The 19,835-nt window shown below is 42.2% G+C and overlaps 1 protein-coding gene across 4 annotated transcripts in view; it reads right to left on the bottom strand.

The window, feature by feature from the left end:
* Positions 1 to 19,835, bottom strand: part of mapkap1 (MAPK associated protein 1) — a 138,458-nt gene that overhangs the window by 100,940 nt on the left and 17,683 nt on the right. For 3 of the 4 annotated variants that reach the window (XM_042337268.1, XM_007909517.2, XM_007909519.2), the window contains exons 3-4: positions 19,184 to 19,273; positions 16,816 to 16,964 (exon numbers count right to left, since the gene is read on the bottom strand). In XM_042337268.1, coding sequence (XP_042193202.1) covers positions 16,816 to 16,964; positions 19,184 to 19,273 — 239 coding nt within the window. The remainder of the gene's footprint in view (positions 1 to 16,815; positions 16,965 to 19,183; positions 19,274 to 19,835) is intronic. The other variant, XM_007909518.2, reaches the window with a different exon arrangement.

Raw genomic sequence — 19,835 nt, 5'->3', positions numbered from 1 at the left:
TCTGCCTGACAGATGGACATCAAAGATCCCAGGACACTATTTGAAAAAAAAGGGAATTTCTCCCAAGATCCTGGTCAGCAATCCTCCAGATCCTTATCCACTGCTGTTTTTGGCAAAGCGTTTTTGAGACATTTCGATGTGATGAGAAGCGATAAAATCAATGATCTTTCTCATCATCTCCAAAGTTTTAAAAATTGGGGATAATATAAAATGAATTTGTTAAGAAGCGCACGGAAATGAAAAGACTCGGAGGAAATAAAATCCCAAACAGGAGGCTTTGTAGGAACAAGAGAACACAATGTCATAAGCGAATTAGCATAAACACAATAAATTGCTGAAGTAAAAAATTATTTCATTCCACATGATTCTCCTCAGCACTTTAACTCGTTAGCTTCCCCGCCAGACAGTCACCGCTTAAAAAGGGTCAGCAAAAAGCCAGACAAACATCAGGTTATAAATCACTATCTTCCCCCCACGCCCACGCAACCCCCCAAAAAAAGTATTTTTAAATCATCAGAAACAATGGAAGGAAACACTACAGCGAGATAGAACTGACATGTGGTTCCTCTGAGCAGATGTGGTCAGGAGAGTGTTATCTACATGGACTCTCTCTGTCACTGTCTGCACACTGCACCACTGGCTTTGTTACAATACAATTCACACGGCAACTTCAGCTGAATAAGCAGCACATCTCAGCCACACATCAAACGTAACAACAACAGTAATCCTTGCATATTATACAGCGCCCGATAGCATCGTCCAGACGTCTCAAAGCGCTTCACGGGATTTACTGTAGCAAGTTCATGGGAATCCATCAGTTAGTTCTGGAGCTGCCACAGATTCTACAGGAGATCTTACTGCTCCCTTCCCTGCTCGGAAAGGGTGGGGGGGGTCACTCACTGAGTGACCAACGTTATCTGATTGTTGGCCAGGATACCCGGAGAGAGAAACTCACTTCTTTTTTTCAAATAGTTGTCAAGGGATCTTTAATATCTACCTGAACAGGAGACAGGAGAAACAGGATTTGTTTGTTCCTTTAGGTTTGTGGGGGGAAAATAGTAATTATAACGAAAAAAAGCATCTTTAATTGTTCAGAAGTACACTCCCGGCGGAGGAAGTAAGTTGAAAGGTATAAAGGGAATATTCAGTACTTGTATTTAAAAGGAAGCCACATTTTAACAAAAATATCAGTCAATGATACAAAGCCTAAGTTAACAATATTGGTTCTTAAGTTCAGTCTATTCAGAAGAAGGAACTAAAAAATATATGAAGGATCCACAGCAACACAGCATTGGTTTCCGTGGGTTATAACGGGGCTAGGAAGGGATTGAGAGAATTAATGAACAAAGAATGCAGAGAAAGCCAGTTGTTTTACCGTGCGATTGTCTTGGCACAACGTGAAGTAATCACTGTGGAGATATGTACCCACACACACACACACACACCGCATACCCCCACACATCATACACAGCCCCACACCACTCACAACAACAACAACAAGATTCCATTTATAAAGCGCCTTTCACGTCAGGAGGACGTCCCAAGGCGCTGCACAGTTGGGTCATGACCCGAGCATTGGGGGGAAATGGTCAGGGTGAGGGGAGGGGAGGGAGGGAGGGAGCGAGGAGGGGGGAAATGGTCAGGGTGAGGGGAGGGAAGGGAGGGACATCAAATACATCACATACCCACACTACATATATACCCCCACACACACCACACACACACTTCTAGTTCTCTACTGATGTCAGCTTCGTATTTTTCCAGCGTAAAATTCCTCTGAATAATTAACAGAGTTTAAATCTGAAATTACGGATTGTGGCACTAGCTTCCCACAGCAGGTTTACACAGAGGCAAGTGGAGGATACGCAAACAATTAAACAGGCACATCCTCTGAGAGCAACCTCTAGGACTGGCTTCAGTCGCCAGCGACAAATTCCCTGTTAACTCGAGCAGCAACACATTCATCTTTAATATTTCACGGCGAACAATCCTGGACCAAGAGTAAATAAAAATAGAATTCAGAATTCAGACTGGGCTTGAAGAATTTACCTTGTGCACCTGCCACAGCCCAGCATTTCAGAATTAACTAGTTAAATATTGTCACAGCTCTCAATGTTGGAACTGCTAAGAAGACTGTACAATAATAATTTTTGGTTTTGATATTGCATTTTATCACGTCTTTGAGACGTCCCAAAGCGCTTCACAGGATATACTGCAAAGTGAACTGACTGTATATCTTGTGGGTGAAGCATCGCTTAACATTGCATTTTTCGAATAGTTTAGCACAAGTGGAAGAAACGTTTTTCTTAAAATAACGTTAAAAAGCAGCTAAACAATCCCCGAGTCGGCAAATGTCACGTCTGCTGGAGATGATTCACTTTGTAGCCTGACGTCTTGAGAACAGATATTTAATATTTGCCGTTTCCATTCAATCCACTTAATTATATCTTTCAGTGTGTGTGTATATATATATATATATATATATATAAAAAAGTGGCAATGGTGTTCTGTAATGATCAGGTGAATTCGCCCTCACACTAATGCGCTGGATTCCAATGTGTTAATTTGATGCAAGTTTTAGTTGACACGATGTGATTAATGTGTTCCAAAGCTAGCTGAGCCACTAGCTCTGACAGCTTAAAATGCTAGGTTTCTTTATCAGTATCACTACTTGACACGCCTTTGCCTGCTGCTTTGCAAGGACCACCACTAATTTGCAATGAACTTGCTTTTCATGGGGGCACTCGGGTTTTTTTTAATACTGTCAGTGTCATTTCCTTGAAGAAAATTACGAGTTTCTATAGGTGTGATTACTGACAAGCTGCAGCCGCAACTAGGCATCACTTTTAAAAAGAGATCTGCATTTAATAATACCCGTTTCAAACCACTCATTATTAATGGCTGACAACAAAATAGGCAGAAAGTTCTTGGAAGTTTAACACAAGCCGTATGTGCACTGGTTTAAGAACCACATGCTGTATTTAATTTTTTTTCAATAGGGGACTCAGCGCTCGGGAAGACAGACAAAAGCAGAAACGTTCTCGACAATGTACATGGATAGTCACAAGAATCTTACTATAGTCCACGCAATTGGCTGCCGCGTTTCACCCACAAAATATACTGTAAATTCACTTTCGGTATATTCTGTGAAGCGCTTTGAAACGTCTCAACGATGTGCTAAGGCGCGATATCAAACGCAGGACTTATAATTATCTTTTCTCTTACTTTTCACATGAGAATTTAAATTAACAGTTGTGAGAAGCAATTGTGTCATTATCTCCCCCCATAATCTCATAGATTCACACATTTTAAGAAATCTGATAGTGAAGGTTGGGGGGTGGATGCTGAAAATTCCTTCAGCCATGAAGTCAAGCAACTTCTAATAGAAATACTCCTGTTGTACATCCACATCAAGAGTCACTACATGTTCTGCACGAGGAATTAACTCCCAGTTTCTGCATTGTGTCAATGCAAACAACTTAAAACACAGACCGAGATTTTTTTTTAATCAATTCTATGTGGTATAAAGTGTAACCACTGAGCTGTCATGCTCTAAAGTGTAACACCTCTGCAACACCCCCCGGCTCCGCCACTGCCTCTCCCCTCAGGCCGCTGAAACCCTCATTCACGCATATATTACATCCAGGCTCGACTATGCCAACTCCCTGCTTGTCGGACTTCCCAACTCTTCCCTCCGCAAGCTCATCCAGAACTCTGCAGCTCGTGTTGTCTCCCACACCAGTCTCCATGACCCTATTACCCCCACCCACCCACCCTCGCCGGCTCCACTGGCTCCCCATCCCTCAGAGGACAAAATTCTAAATCCTCATCCTTGCCTTCAAGGCCCTCCACGGCCTTGCTTCTTCCTACCACTGTGACCTGCTGACCCCATGCTGCCCCTGTCTGCTCCCCATGTCCCCCACCCAGCCTGCCCCACTATTGGCAGTCGGGCCTTCAGCGTCTCTGCCTCCACCCTTTGGAACTCCATCCCACATTCCCATCGCTCCCTTGCCTCCTTCAAGTCCGGTCTCAAGACTCTCCTCTTCGATCGTGCCTTTGGTCGCACTCCCACCTCTCTGCCTTCCCTCACCCCTACCCCACCCCTCCCCCCTGCTCGGGTCCTGACCCCTGACTGTCCAGCGCCTTGGGACGTCCTCCCGATGTGAAAGGCACTCTACAAATGTAATTTTGTAGTTGTCTGCTCCCTCCATTGCCACACACAGAAGCAAACCTTTTATTGTACATCTTAAAAGTATACTGTGAGTACCCATTGCAGTCCCATCTGCCGAACTGCAGTACCCTGGGTCCCAATGTGGCCCAGGCCTGTCAGAGATGACACTGTCAGAGATGCTTCTGCCCTGGCGACATATTGTGACAGCTGCATTACAAAGCGCAAACTGGATTCACAATATGCCGTGATTTGTTGTGAGCACATTCGTGCAGTCAACTATTCAATCAATGCAGTTTGCAACCAAAAGATTTATAACTTCTCCAAGTAGCTAACGTAAATAAAATGCACAACTGATGATCTGATGGAAACGAACCGCATTCCGCTCGTGCCACTAACCATAACACACTCGGCATTTTAATTTCCCCCAATTCCTGACACATAAAACCTCGCTCTTGGATCCTCATCACATTTCCTTACAAACAGGTGAACATGTGGAAAGATGTTCTTGTAGCAAGCTGAAAGGGAAAATGTTCACTACGGTGTCTCAAGAGTTGAGTTGGGTACCACAGAGCTGGAAGTTTAACATCTCTTGCCCAATGTGAAGTGCAATGCTCATCTCTTAAAAAGAACCTGCACTATGGAACTTTACCTTGTCAAAACCAAAGCATTGCCGTCAATTACTGTCACGTGTAGAGTCTGTCTTTGCAAGCGAAGGTGGCAGGCACTTGGCCCAGCAAGATGACATTAATCTTTGCATTTGATACGACGCCCTTCACAACAGGAGGCGGCTGCCAAGCACTCACAGAATTTACTGTAAAGTGCAGTGACTGTGTATTTTGACAGTGCACGTGAGAGCCTATTTGCCCACAGCAATTAAATGAACAGCAATGAGCTGAATGACTAATTAGATGGTCAGGAAATCAGGAAAATCTCCCTTCACTCTTCGAATAGCACGGCTGGATCTTTAACATCCACCTGAACAGGCACAGACGGGGACTTGGGTTAAAATCTTATACAAAGGATTGTGCCTCCAACAACGCAGCCCCTAGATTTTGTTGGGAGGGTGTTATGTGGATGGGGGAGACGACAGAGTTATTTCCCCTTGTACACAATGTCAATGCTGAGCTTTTTCAGAGATATCAGGTTATTTGAAATGCAAGAAAATGCATTTTTGAAATTTGACACTAGTCTCATTTAGATGAATCATGCAGCCAACATTTTATGCCCATAACTCTTCAGCAAAGACATTAATGAAAGACTTACGCTTTATAAGAAATACATATCCCACAACATCTGGGAATGTGCGGAGGTTATTCTGGGCACTTCAATTACAAGGAGACATCAAGTATAAACCTCTAATTTTACACTGTTTAAACCGAGGTCCTTACATGTCTTTGTACAGAAAATGGCTTGCAAGACATCCCCCATCTCTTAATGCTCATTACCATTTACCTTTTAACAAATGCTCTTTAAAGTCATTATCTACTACATGAAGCCAGATAAAAGCAAGAAGGCATAAAGGTTACTTTAATGCTAACGATGCCTTCACAATATACTCAAGTTAATTACTATTGGAAATTGTGGTTCTCTCTTTTAATTTAATGGTGAACACTTAAAAAGAAGAATCTGCCAGAACAGCAAAATTGACAAAAAAAATTCATGGTCAATAAGTCTATTTGTACTATCTAAGTGGAAGTGTTTTGCTCTGTGCTGTTATTGCGCATCAGTACAGCAAACCTAACCAATTGTATGTGATGAAAACAGTTGTAGCCTTGGTTTTCCCAGCAAAATACCTCGTCTGTAACCTGCGTCAACGATGTTAATAAACACAATTTAAAAAAAATTAAGGTTTTTTGGGGGCAAACAAAACACATAAAAGCAATACATTATTATTATTATAAAGCCTCACTCTGTTCTCCGCATGGATCTAAGATTAACACAACTATTATAGCCTCAGATTACCATTTGGCACACAAACAAAAGGTTTGAAAAGTCCTCTTAACCGTTCCCGTAAAGCAATATAGCCGTGGTAAATGCTGCTATCCACTATCGGCAGGAAAGCTTGAATATGTTATCGTTTCTGCAGCATTCAGCCCCACAAATCTATCCACGGCACAAACACAACAATCCAGAGCTCCACTTGTGTTAACAACGCAGTTAAAAAAAAATCTATTAGGGTACTCTGCTCAGTTTTACTGCTGTTCCAATGCAGTTTTAACAAAGACAAGTAAAAAAAAATTTAATTCTAAAAATAAAACAATCCTTTTTGACTTGCAGGTTACGAAAATCTCACCAAGTCAATAATTCACAACAAGCTCTGGTTTGCTGATTTACATGCTGACCCTAAGAAGTAAATGATTTAATTTAAAAGCAACATGGTAAACCTGAATGAGAAAAGGATTTTTCAGACATAAAAAAAATACTGCTATATTATAATGGAGTCAAAACACAACTATTAGTCAAAAGCTCCGCAATGATCTGAAAAATTGTCGTAACAGAACATCTATTTAATAGAAATTTATAAGACACTGAAAGCTCTGTCAGGACATACCTCAAAATATAATGAAATGTCTAATGTTCATAGCATTTAAAATGTCAAATCATTTCATTAACACAGGAGATAATGATAGCAGTAATAAATTAGATGAGGACTATATCGAGGCATGAAAGACTGGGATAATTATTTAGCGTAAAAATCTTTAGGATTGTTTGTGTTTAAAGCACAAGTAAGTTCCATGGCGTGAGGCTATTATACAGCAGATGAAGATGAGCCAGTGAAATTTTATCTCCGCTAAGGCTATTCATAAATCTTGTATCTAATTTAATTCGATCTAGTAGTTGCATCTGACTTGCTGCACCACAATTTGATTACTGCAACCATACTTTTTAACCGCTGTCAGGAAAGACAGTACCTTATGTAAACATCTGCTACAACACATGCCGCATTTCTAAAGCACTGGTGTTAAATCAAGCTACAAAGATGAATCTTTATTCTCTATACGAGAACGGATTTTCAATGAGATAACCAAGTCTTGCCTGACTAGACTTCGAGAGGGAACTAGAAAACTTGACCAATAATATTAATAATCCTTGCATTTGATACAGCGCCTTATCACCTCTTTGAGCTGTCTCAAAGCGCTTCACAGAATATAATGTGAAGTGAATTGACTGCATATTTCGTGGGTGAAACGCGGCAGCCAATTGTGCACAGAAAGTGTCTCACAAATAGTGCCGTGGATCGAGTAACTAATTTATGATTATTTCTTTGAAAGATTACCCCTGAAAAAGCGATCAACCAATCGAATAACAACCGGGTTCTTACTTACTGCTAGGTAAACAGAGGCGTATGGAGTAAGGAAGCTTGCCTAATGTTTGGCCCTGACTGGAAATCAAACTCAGGTCCTCTCACTTGCGAGGCGAGTGCTCTAATCACTGAACTACAGGACTCCAAACACACACACACACACATATACATGTGTGTGTGTGGATATATAATATATATTAAAAAAACAGCATTTCCCGACATACATAACAGAGGCAGGGGGCTTTGAAATGACATTTCTTCCTGCATTTATTTGTCCTTTGATCAGAAATCCACATGGAAATGTCACTGCAAATTGCATGGGCTTATTGAGCATCATGAAAGGATTAACTTTATAGGAAGCAAAATAAAAATAAGGTGATAAATGAGGTTCAATGATCTTGTTGGGAGCTTTAAGATACCAAAGCTGGAACGATTGTGCCTACAGTTTACATACCTTATTACAGCAAGGACTCGCGATCACTCGAGCGGTTTATAAGAATTCTAAACAAACAGTAAATAAAACAGAAAATGCTGGAAATTCACAGCCAGTCATTCAGAATCTAACAGGGAAAGGGAAGCCCTCCACGGCCTTGCTCCTTTCTACCTCTGTGACCCACTGACCCCATTTCAACCTGTCCTCTAACTTATCTCAGCGGGGTCCGGCCTGCTCCACGCCCACCACCGGCCCTCCATCGGCAATCAGGCCTTCAAGCCTCTCTATCCCCACCGTTTGGAACTTCATCCCACAGTCCTTTCACCTCACTCCCTTCCTTGCCTCCTTTGAGGCACATCTCAAGAGCCTCAACTGTGCCTTCAGTTACCCTCCTACCCCTAACCATCCCTGCCCTCCACCCCTCGTGATCCCAACCCCAGTTTGAGTCCAAATCCCTGACTATCCAGCGCCTTGGGACATCCTCCTGACGTGAAGGGTGCTATACAAATGTAATTTGTTGTTGTTTGTTAAACTTCTTTTTGAATCTGAGCTGAAGCAAGTTGGAAGACAGTCTAGTGTCGTAGTTACATCTCTTCTCTCTGCATTTACCAAATCACTCTTGGGTGCAACTTGGGAGATTTAAAACAACAACTTGAATTTACATAGCGCCTTTGACGCGGGGCAGCGTATCAGAGCGCTTAATAGTGGCGGAGCCTGACACCGAGCCTAGGGGAGAGGGAGGTGACCGTAAGCACTGTTGAAGAGGCAGGGTAAAACTACGGATATGTAGTCTAATTCACTGTGAAAGACTGCAAGTATCCACTGATCACAAGCAAACAGAAAATTCCATCTCAATAAGCATCTCGCTACACCTGCCCATGTAAGTAGGTCACATGATTAACTGGAGTCTGATGTTAGACTGCTGTCAAGATTCTCCCCTTCATTGACGAATGAAGCGACCACAGCTGCACCTCTCCACAAATACACAAAACTTACATGCGGAATAGTTTCCATGACGCCTTCTGTAAAAAAGAAAGTTACTGTTTCCTGCAACCCTTTGCAAACCAATTGGATTTTTTTTATTTTGTCTCAATAATTGCATTTACAAATGCCCCAAATCATTTGATGCCAACGTACTAAACACTAAAAAAACTGATCTGTCGCGATGCGTGAAATTGGTAAAAGGTGACAGTTTTAATTCCTATTCTTCCACTTGCACACACGTGATGGTGGTTGGGGTGAGGGCGGGGGGGTTGGGTCCCTGATCAACCGAATCTGAAGGGTAGTACTGGACACTTTCTCTCTCTCTCTCTCTCTGCATGTCATCGTGTTCACGGAATCCCGTAGCGTAGAGCACACGCCTCTCAAGCGAGAGGGCCCGGGTTTGATTCCCAGGCAGGGCAAAACTATAGGCAAGTTTCCTTACATCACACGCCTCTGTTTACCTTGCAGTAAGTAAGAACCTGGTTGTTAATCGATTGGCTGATCACTTTCCAGGGGTAATAATCCCTCAAAAAAAAGATTAAAATTTGGCCACTCAATCCACAACTGTTTGTGGGACACTGCTGTGTGCAATTGGCTGCCGTGTTTCACCCACAAAAATAGTCAATCAACTTTACAATATATTCTGTGAAGCACTTTTGAGACGATGTGTTAAGGCACTAATATCAAATGCAAGGATTATTATAAACACAAAGCTGTCTAACATCTGAAACTCAGTGGCAACAGAACAAACCAATGTGTTGTTTGGGGTAAGGTATCTGAGTGCAGGTTAAGTTTACACAGCACGATTCAAAGCAAGAGCACCCAGGAACAGGAGCACATTGCTTCCACTCTGCAAGTCACCTCTACAGCAGCTGAAAGTCAACCCTGAAAGCTGCTGGTACTGCTTAAAGCAAGTTAACAAGCCACAAAATGTGCTGCAAGGCAAGCAATTTTAATTTAAAATAATGCCTCTCAATATAATGGAAACCAAGGTGTAAGGTGAGGATAGAAAAGGGAGAGGGGGGGAGATAGATACACATAGACGGTCTGTGATGGGGAAGAGATCTTAATGAATGATACAATTCTAACCCCCCTCCCCCCCCAATATTTAAAACAACCAAACTTAAACTGAAATAATGTGAATGAAATCTGGACACGGTTTAGGGCTATATTAAAAGCTTTCTGCACCGCATGAAAGGTGAGTAAAAACAGGAAGAGGAGAGGAAATACGGAAACTATTCTGCCATGTTTCCAATCCGTCCGACTGACAATTGTTGCCAAACAGTTTCTCCACCAACGCAATGTTCCAGTGAACACACAACTCCACATTTACCAGCACTCAGCAGAGTTGGTTTGGTCAGCGCAGGTTCATTCATTAGTTACGATAATAATAATCCTTGATTTGATATAGCGCCTTATCATGTCTTTGAGACTTCTCAAAGCGCTTCACACAATATACTGCAAAGTGAATTGACTGTATATTTTGTGGGTGAAACCCACCAGCCAATTGCGCACAGCAGCGTCCCACAAACAGTCATGGATTGAGTGACCAAATTATATAAATGTTGCTGTTGTTGATATCCTGCTGCCTCATAGACAGCAACTCAGTCTCTAATGAGATTTTGTGGAGTTTAGAATCTGTCCCTGGAGTAAGGAAACTTGCCCAGTGTTTCGCCCTGCCCAGGAATCAAACCCAGGTCCTCTCACTTGCGAGGCGAGTGCTCTAACCACTAAGCTACGGGACTCCATGTTTGATGAAACCAGAGAGTCTTAAAAATGCAACAGAATGTACAGATCAGGAAGCAAACTGGGGTTTCAGAACAAGGTCCTGTTCCCATCAAAGCTGCTCTGTTTGCGAGCTATGCCATAAGCTTTTAGCTTCAAGTTTAGTCTGCGCGGTCTGTGCGGTGAGTGCACCAGAAATACTGGTATAAAAATAGGGCGAAAGACAAGTGAGCAGATATACAAGCAGATACAGACATTTCATCTGTCAGTACCAGCTTGCATCAAGCCCGTGTCATCCATCTGTGTGCACTTGAATGAACAAGAACCCATTCTGCACACAGATGGTGGTTCAGGGAATTTTAAAACATCAAGAAAAGTCATGGCCACAGAATTGAGGAGGTGAGGAGGAAAGGGTGGGAGGTTGGGGTTGAGGAAACGAGAGAGAAAATAATATATCTAGCTTACATTTTTTTGAGATATGCTAGATAGGGTCTCAGTCAGTTAAGCTTGGCAAAGGGTCAGCCATGATTGATACTTAAATGACAGGTTATAAAAACAGAAAGAGTGTTTTTTTCTCTCTCCCTCACAAAGATTCCAATCACTTGTTTCTTTGTGGCTATAAAATACACATCTATAATCCTTGCGTTTGCTACAGCACCTATCGTGGAGTCCTGTAGCTCAGTGGTTAGAGCACTCGCTTTGCAAGTGAGAGACCTGAGTTCAATTCCAGGCAGAGGGCCAAACCTTGGGCAAGTTTCCTTACTCCACACAGAGCCTAATAATAATCCCTCCAAAACCAAAAAAAAACCAATAACAAATTGGTCATTTTCAATCTACGACTGTTTGTGGGACATTGCTGTGCGCAATTGGCTGCCGCGTTCGCCCACAAATATACAGTCAATTCACTTTACAGTGTGTTCTGTGAAGCGCTTTGGGACGTCCTCCCGACGTGAAAAGCGCTATATCAAATGCAAGGATTATTATTAATCACGTCATCAAGACATCAAAGCGCTTCACCAGATTTTACAGTGAGGTGTTGTGACTGCGTCTGTTGGCCATTTCATCTCAGAGCTGCCCAGAGTACTGCTGGGGAGATGGTGGGTTACCGACTGAGGTTACACTGTAAAGCCAATAATAACAATCCTTGCATTTGATACAGTGCCTTATCATGTCCTCTAGACGTCTCAAAGCCCTTCACAGAATATACTGTAAAGTGAATGAACTGTATATTTTGTGGGTGAAACGCGGCAGCCAATTGCGCACAGCAATTTTCCACAACCAATCTTGGATTGAGGGACCAAATTATTTATTTATTTGTGGAAGGGATTATTACCCCCGGAAAAGCGATCCACCAATCGACTAATAGCCGGGTTCCTACGTACTGCTAGGTAATCAGAGGCGTGTGGAGTAAGGAAACCTGCCAAAGGTTTGCCAATGCTCGTGTGTCACCTGCTCCCAAATCTTTGGAAAGGATTGGAACAGATCTAAAGCTGTTTCAGATCTGGTATGTCACCAGAACGCTTACAGCGGGGAAAGCAGAGAGATACTACTGTACAGCTCGCCTCCACCTGCCATAGAATATTCCCTGCAGTAGTGACCCATTTATAAAAGGAAGTTAAGGGTTTTGACAGATGGTTACAAATCCATTTTTTCTGTAACCTTGCAACCGTCTCAAATACATCAGCAGATTGCTAACTCCAAACCAACAGGAAAAAAAAACTTTCTTCCACTGACTAAAAATAAAATCTTCTGCGATTCTGAATGATTGTGCAGGGCTTAGCTGCGGGAGGTTAGAAGAAACGAGGAAATAGAGATAGTCCAGTGTTTTCACGTTCCAAATGGAGCAAGTTGTTTCGGAAACTATTTATTTAACAATGGTAACACGCAGCAGGTCAGGCAGCATCTATGGAGAGAGGAAAATGAGTTAACGTTTCAGGTCGATGACCAAAAGATCATCGACCTGAAACGTTAACTCATTTTGCTCTCCATAGATGATGCCTGACCTGCTGCGTGTCCCAGTGACTTCTGCTTTTATTTCAGATAATAATTAAATAATAATTATTATTTATTTCAGATTTCCAGCACCTGCAGTATTTTGTTTTTTATTTAACAATAGGATTGCATTTGTCGGCTCACAAAATTCAGGACAGCACTGATAATCCCATAACTTTCTATGCACACCCCCCTGCCCCCTACCCCCAATTATTGGGATGAACATTTGAAATTCTAGATGAATAACACGATTCCAATTCCCAATCCTGGATTTTCCTTTCTGCTTCACCAGCGAGAGGGAAGGCTTTTTGCTTTGGCAGTCTTAGAGGCTGACACGTTCACCCCCAGCTCAGCATTGAGGGAAATAGGCAATGCTGATGTTCTCTCTGTATATAAAAGTTTTCATCGTCACGTCTTTGGGACATCCCCTCCCTTGCCTCCTTCTAGACCCGTCTCAAGACCCTCCTCTTCAACCGTGCCTTCGGTCACCCTCCTACCCCTCCCCGCTCTCCACCCCTCCTGATCGCAACCCCCAGCTCGGGTACGGATTCCTGACTGATCAGAGCCTTGGGACGTTCTGATATGAAAGGTACGGTGTAAATGTAATTTATTGTTGTTGTTGCAGGTCGTTTTACTGCAATGTATAGTGAGGAGCACCTCCACCTGTTTCAACCAGCACCCCAACAAGGCAATGGGGAGCAAGGAATGATTTGTCCTACAGCGGATGTCAGAGATACATCCAGGAGCAAATGGATCTCAATCCCATGCAGACTCAACATACACAGGGGGTTTAATCCAATTACAGGCGCACAAAAAGTACAAGCTGACTTTTTATACTGTGTGTCGTGCAACACTAAAAGATAACTGGAAGCTGCCTGTAAATAAACTTGACATGCGAGAGACTAACACAGGCTTAGGGTTCAGGGAAATGTAAATAACATCCTAAAGCATTGCATCCCAATGACATCAAATGCATGGAACCCAGAAAAAACGTATTATCTCATGGAGAATTTCACAATATCCCCCCACGCATTCACACACACTAACCTCCAACACCCCCCGCTCCCCCCCACCCCCACACACAGTTAAGTGCAGGCAGGATTCTCTTTACAGACCACTGTCCCCAAATGCTGCTAAAACCCAGCAACCAGCAAATGATAATTGGCACTACATTCATATTAATTTTCACCACAGGCTGCATAATGCTGTATATTCCCCACGATACGTTTTAAAAGAACTGCTTCGATCAACACACAAAATTAACACCGAAGCAATTAGTGTTTATAAAATATTCCCCCCTTTCTCCTTCCACCGTGAAGTCACACGCTAACCTATGTGAACTATTACAATTCCTCTTCCACATACTGGCTGTCAGAAAGCAAGCTGTCAAATCCCTACACTGTTCTTAATGGAGAATAGCAAGCTACTCCAATCTGGGTTCGTAAAACATACATGACTGTGACTGTACGGGCACCTCTACTCAGAGTTATTTATGAATACACTGAGGCCCACAAATGAGACCGACTGCAAACAACTGTTTACAGCTATAATTTTAACTTTCTTATAAACAGCACAGTAATTGCCTCATTACAGTTTTCAAGTGGAACTAAACCATGTGCATCGCCAACGCACTTCATAAAAAGGCAGCTGGAGGCTGAAGCAGATGCATATACAGTATATATAGAGATATGTATATATATATATATAAAAACTTTAATAAAACTCTCCAAACGTTCTAATCAAAATAATCCCTTTTAAAAAAAATAATAATTTGGTCCCTCAAGCCACGACTGTTTGTGGGACACTGCTGTGCGCAATTGGCTGCCACGTTTTGCCCACAAAATATACAGTCAATTCACTTTACAATATATTCTGTAATGCGCTTTGAGACGTCTTGAAGATGTGATGGGGCGATGTATCAAAATGCAAGGATTATTATTATTATATTAAATCGCTACACTAACAATGTGAGAATACAGCATCTAAAACTGGAATATTTCTGGTAAAGGAAAGTAAAACTGGGACGAAAAGCGAGAGTTCATCACAATTAGTTGCTGGAACGAGTTTCTCAGCGATGAGGAAATGATAAAGCTGGAGAGTTGAGCAACCCTGATGGTGTGGTTAATGAAGCTGTAGCTTAGGGGCCGGAACACTTTGGTTCAAATCACGGTCCTGGCTGAACAGGGCGGCTTTCCCAGGGATTAAGGAAGTTAAAGCCAGTGGTGTTACTCTCCAGCTTGTGCTCACGTGTGGCAGACCGGTGATAGCAGTATGGCTGTCCTGCCCTCAACACGTGGAGGACTGAGCATCACACCAGACTACCAAGCAGTGTCTGTGGAACCCCACGTGAAGAGGCTGAGGGCCAACTCGAAGAACAAAGGACAATGCCAATGAGGAGAAAGTACGAATTGGACGCAATAAAATGTAAGAAACACAAGGAATTGGCTGCTTTTTTCTGCGTTAGTGAAAATTCTGAATATTCTTCAATTCCCGGCTTCCCTGTCACCAAAGCTTCCTCCAGTAACTGCAGGACTCACACAGTCCTTTTCAAAGTGATCTGTTAACAAGTAAGAGGTTCGAATATTATTGCTTTATAGCAGGGAACTGTGGGCACATGTGCTAAGGAGTACCATGGATTCAATTGAATTAATTGGGTTTTGTTAGCTTGTGGAGTAAAATATATGAATATAACCGTAGAAAACAAAGTTGACATATATGAGAGATTGATTGTACATTAGGGAAAGACTGCACTGAGCTAAGTTTTCAGCCTGATTGAGAGATAATCTAGCTGGCTGCTTTTACTGTATAACTCCTACAGTTTTACAACACAATACATACCTGGGAGTGAATTCAAACACTGTAGCCTAATTACGCAGCACAAGACATGAAACCGCCACAAGGTCAGGTAGTTCATAATGATCATCTAAAGCACAGGAGGACTTAACAGCCTGAAACTCCCGGGCTAATTTACATTTGCCAGGAGCTGATGAAACACGTGGTTGTCTTTCAGAAGTTAATGACATTCACATAAAGGTATTAAATCACTTGATTACAGATTATTGATTATTAGGATGAGCAGAGTATTAATTGTTGTGATAAGATTTACAATTACAATTCCTTTTATGTGTGGCTGTGACTGATCTCACAAGCCTAGGTTGTGTGACACAGAAAAGATGCTCTTGTAAATTGGTACTTTATCTGGCGGGATGACTGGTGATCTCTCAATGGGCAACAACAACAACTTGCATTGACACAGAGCCCCTCATGCAGGTTAGCATTCCAGAGCCCTTGACAATAGCAGAGCACGACGCCGAGCAGGGGAGAGAGGACCGTACGCACGGTCGAAAAGGAAGGCCATCAGGTGTGATCTGAAGATGGGGCAGAAAGGAGGAAGGCGGAGGGATAGAGGAAGAGTGCTTCAGAATTTCGGGATATAATGGCTGAAAGGGACATGCAGGAGGACGGAGCCAGTCGAACGAGGGCAGGAGCCAGTGGACTGGGAAATAAGCAGGTCAGAGTTATAGGGAAGTGCCAGGGCATGAAGGCATTTGAAGAACCAACTTGAAGAACCTGTGAGGAATGAAGTCACATTTCTAATCCAAAATACAACAGATTTGAGGGTTAAATGTTTCTCCAGATGTCTTCGTAACTTGAAATTTCCCCATTACTTGAGGAAGCAGGGATCCATTGTGGAAGCTGAATGTTTGTGTGTCTAAGATGAGATACATGCAAATCAATCGACCTCTTGTTTGACAGGAACCAGCTTCAATACATAAGAACATAAGAATTTGCTGGCGAAAGAAGACCAAGATCCATCCAGTTCACCTTCCACCATCTTGGTAGTCGCATGACATGTCGAGTCCCAAACTATATATTATATCCCGAGATATTATTTAACTGAAATTTATCTAATTTGTTGAATGAATCAACACAAGAATAACAGGCTATTAGTATTTTAGCTTCATATGATGCCTGTCTAAAGACGACCCAGTTATGCTGGTAACTGGCACAGAAACATTTTCATTCAGTGTTTGCTACCATCCAAAAGTCACACAAGCAGAAAGCACCAACATCAGCCCGAGCTTCCTCTGATTCAAAAGTATTTCCTAACGCAACACACAAGCAACAACTTGATGGTTTGAGAAAGCACGGGACATCCAACAACTGGAGTATACTGTATAATACAAAGCTTCTCTCTGCACCCACCTTGCCATCGAATTTGGAATATTCGTTAAACGGGTTGTTCAGTTGCTGCGGACACTGTTCAAGGCGGATGGAAAGCATAGACTGTTTGCCGGTATTCAGTGGCTTTGCTCGGAAGTCCTTCTTTTCAAACAAGGATCCTAGTGCTTCTGCTAAAATCAGAGAATTAGGTTTGAATACATTATTCCAATAAACAAGTGATGTAGTTCGCGGTTAGGTTTCACATACACATAAAACAGGGTTAATATCCAATTAATAAAAGGCGGTATTCTGCACTTGTAATAAACATTCTATTTTATGTCATGAGCCTTTGCCTATTATTGCCTTGCCATCTTGGAATTATTACATTTTCAGGGCAGGGACAGCAAGCAAGAGAATAGGTTTAGTCTGCGTGACTCAGGCGAAGATACAGACCAGTGCAGATTTGATGGGCCTAGTCCTTATTCTGTAACAGTCCACAACAACAACAACAACAACAACAAGATTCCATTTATAAAGTGCCTTTCACGTCAGGAGGACGTCCCAAGGCGCTGCACAGTTGGGTCATGACCCGAGCAAGGGGGAAATGGTCAGGGTGAGGGGAGGGAAGGGAGGGAGCGAGGAGGGGGGAAATGGTCAGGGTGAGGGGAGGGAAGGGAGGGAGCAAGGAGGGGGGAAATGGTCAGGGTGAGGGGAGGGAAGGGAGGGAGCGAGGAGGGGGAAGAGAGTCGAGAGGGGAGCTGACGGCACGGTCAAAGAGAAAGGTTTTGAGACCGGCCTTGAAGGAGGAAAGGGAGGAAGCGGCGAAGGCACTGGGAGATAGAGTTCCAGAGCCTGGGGCTGAGAGGCTGAAGGCCCGACCACAATTCCAGAAGGGACATATTCCCACCCACCTGCAGCATCACACCTTTTCCTTGGCTGTGCCCAGCAAAGGAACTGATGGACCAACCTCACACCTGTCTCCACCCAAAGACTTATGGGCTCAGAGAGAGGGCTGTGTTTATAAGCAAACTGAGCCCCATAATAATAATCCTTGCATTTGATATAGCGCCTTATCACGTCTTCTAGATGTCTCAAAACACTTCACAGAATATACTATCAAGTGAATTGACTGTATATTTGTGGGTAAAACGTGGCAGCCAATTGTGCACAGCAGTGTCCCGCAAACAGTTGTGGTTTGAGTGACCAAATTATTATTTTTTTTGGTATTATTATCTTCGGAAAAATGATCCGCCAATTGACTAACAACCGGTTTCCTACTTACTGCTAGGTAAATAGAGGCGTGTGGAGTAAGGAAATTTGCCCAACATTTCGCCCTGCCCGGAATAGAACCCAGGTCTCTCACTTGTGAGGTGAGTGCTCTAACCACTGAGAGTGCAGCGTTTACAAGCAAACTAAGCCCCATAATAATAATCCTTGCATTTGATTTAACGCCTGATCACGTCTTTGAGATTCTCAAAGCACTTCACAGAATATACTGTAAAGTGAATTGACCGTGTATTTTGTGGGCGAAAAGCGGCAGCCATTTGCGCACAGCAGCGTCCCACAAACAGTCGTGGGTTGATTTAGGGACCAAATTATTATTATTATTATGAAGGGATTATTACCCCTGGAAAAGCGATCCGCCAATCAACTAACAACCAGGTTCCTACATACTGCTAGGTAAACCGAGGTGCATGGAGTAAACAAACTTGCCCAAAGTTTCACCCTACCTGGGAATCAAACCCAGGTTCTCTCACTTGCAAGGCAAGTGCTCTAGCCACTAAGCTACAGGACTCTACACATTTTTGTAGCAAGGACTGAAAAAATAAAAATCACAGGAGCATTAAAACCTTGGTCAATTGTGCAGTGCCTTCCGTAATGATGATAAGCTGTAATTCTTTTCCATTAATCCTGAATGGTCGACCTCTGCATTATACATTTGCATGCAAGGGCAAAAGGCTGTGCAATTGAGGTAATGGCCTAAGTGATACGATTATTGAACACGGTGACCAGGTTTCCTGTAGGATCGGTTTTAAAAGGATTTTTTTTAGACTTTGTTTAAGATGCCTTAAAAAGTGAAACTGACATCGCCTGAGAAAGATGTGCCACGTGACACAGGCTTTCCATCAAATAACTATTTTAAAAGGTTTTTATATATTAACTCATCAAATACATCAGGGCATCTCATTCAAACAATTGCATTTTTAAAAAACATTATTCCAAATGCTTGGACTAATCTAATTCTTTTCACAAATTGCACATAATTGCAGACCCACTCTCTGTATTCTGGATGTGTTGTGTACGATGCAGACAAAGGAGTTATTTAAAGGGAAACAAGTTACTCTTGAAACTTTTGAATCTGGATGTTTACGGTACGTGTGGCACAAACACATGCGAGTGAGTGCTTTACCTGAATGTCCAGCGTTTCTCTCTTTCCACTGAATATTTTTGCATTTAATCTGATTTTGTCGCTCTTTTCTCAATCTTTCCAGCCTTTGTGCTGTGAAGAGAAGGTCAAGAAAGAAAAACTAAAAAAACAACATCTTTTGTCTGGGAAAGTCAGCAGTAAAAGTGTCACAATGAAATACATTTACACATTTTTAAATGGGGGTTTATATTGTAGTATAACTATGTCAAACATTCATAAATTTTCAAAGATGACACCAGAGCTATGCAAATACCAACAAAATTCTGAAAGTGTTCATGATTAATAATTGAATTTAAAAGACATAAAACATTAATAGAGCTCATAAAGAGTTTCAACAGTGCAGAGAATATTAAAATGTAAAAACACGTGTGATTAATAAGCCAGTTCAGAACCATAAATCATTAATAATGTTTCTTCTAGAAATTTTAATGGTTGGTAAAAGTCGATTGACTATCAGATTACAAGGAATAAAATTATTAAACGGTTTCCTTAAACTCAAAAGAATTGGAACTAATTTCGATGGTTGTTTTTTTCCCCCCCTAATCAAAGTAAAATATCAAAGGGTTTGGTAGTTTTGAACATTTAGTTTGAAGTGAGAATGAATATTCATGACTTGTTAAAATGTATGGAGCTC

This window comes from Callorhinchus milii, unplaced genomic scaffold (assembly GCF_018977255.1).
Source record: "Callorhinchus milii isolate IMCB2004 unplaced genomic scaffold, IMCB_Cmil_1.0 Scaffold8, whole genome shotgun sequence".
Classification (NCBI taxonomy): domain Eukaryota; kingdom Metazoa; phylum Chordata; class Chondrichthyes; order Chimaeriformes; family Callorhinchidae; genus Callorhinchus; species Callorhinchus milii.
This window is presented reverse-complemented; position numbering and strand designations above follow the sequence as displayed.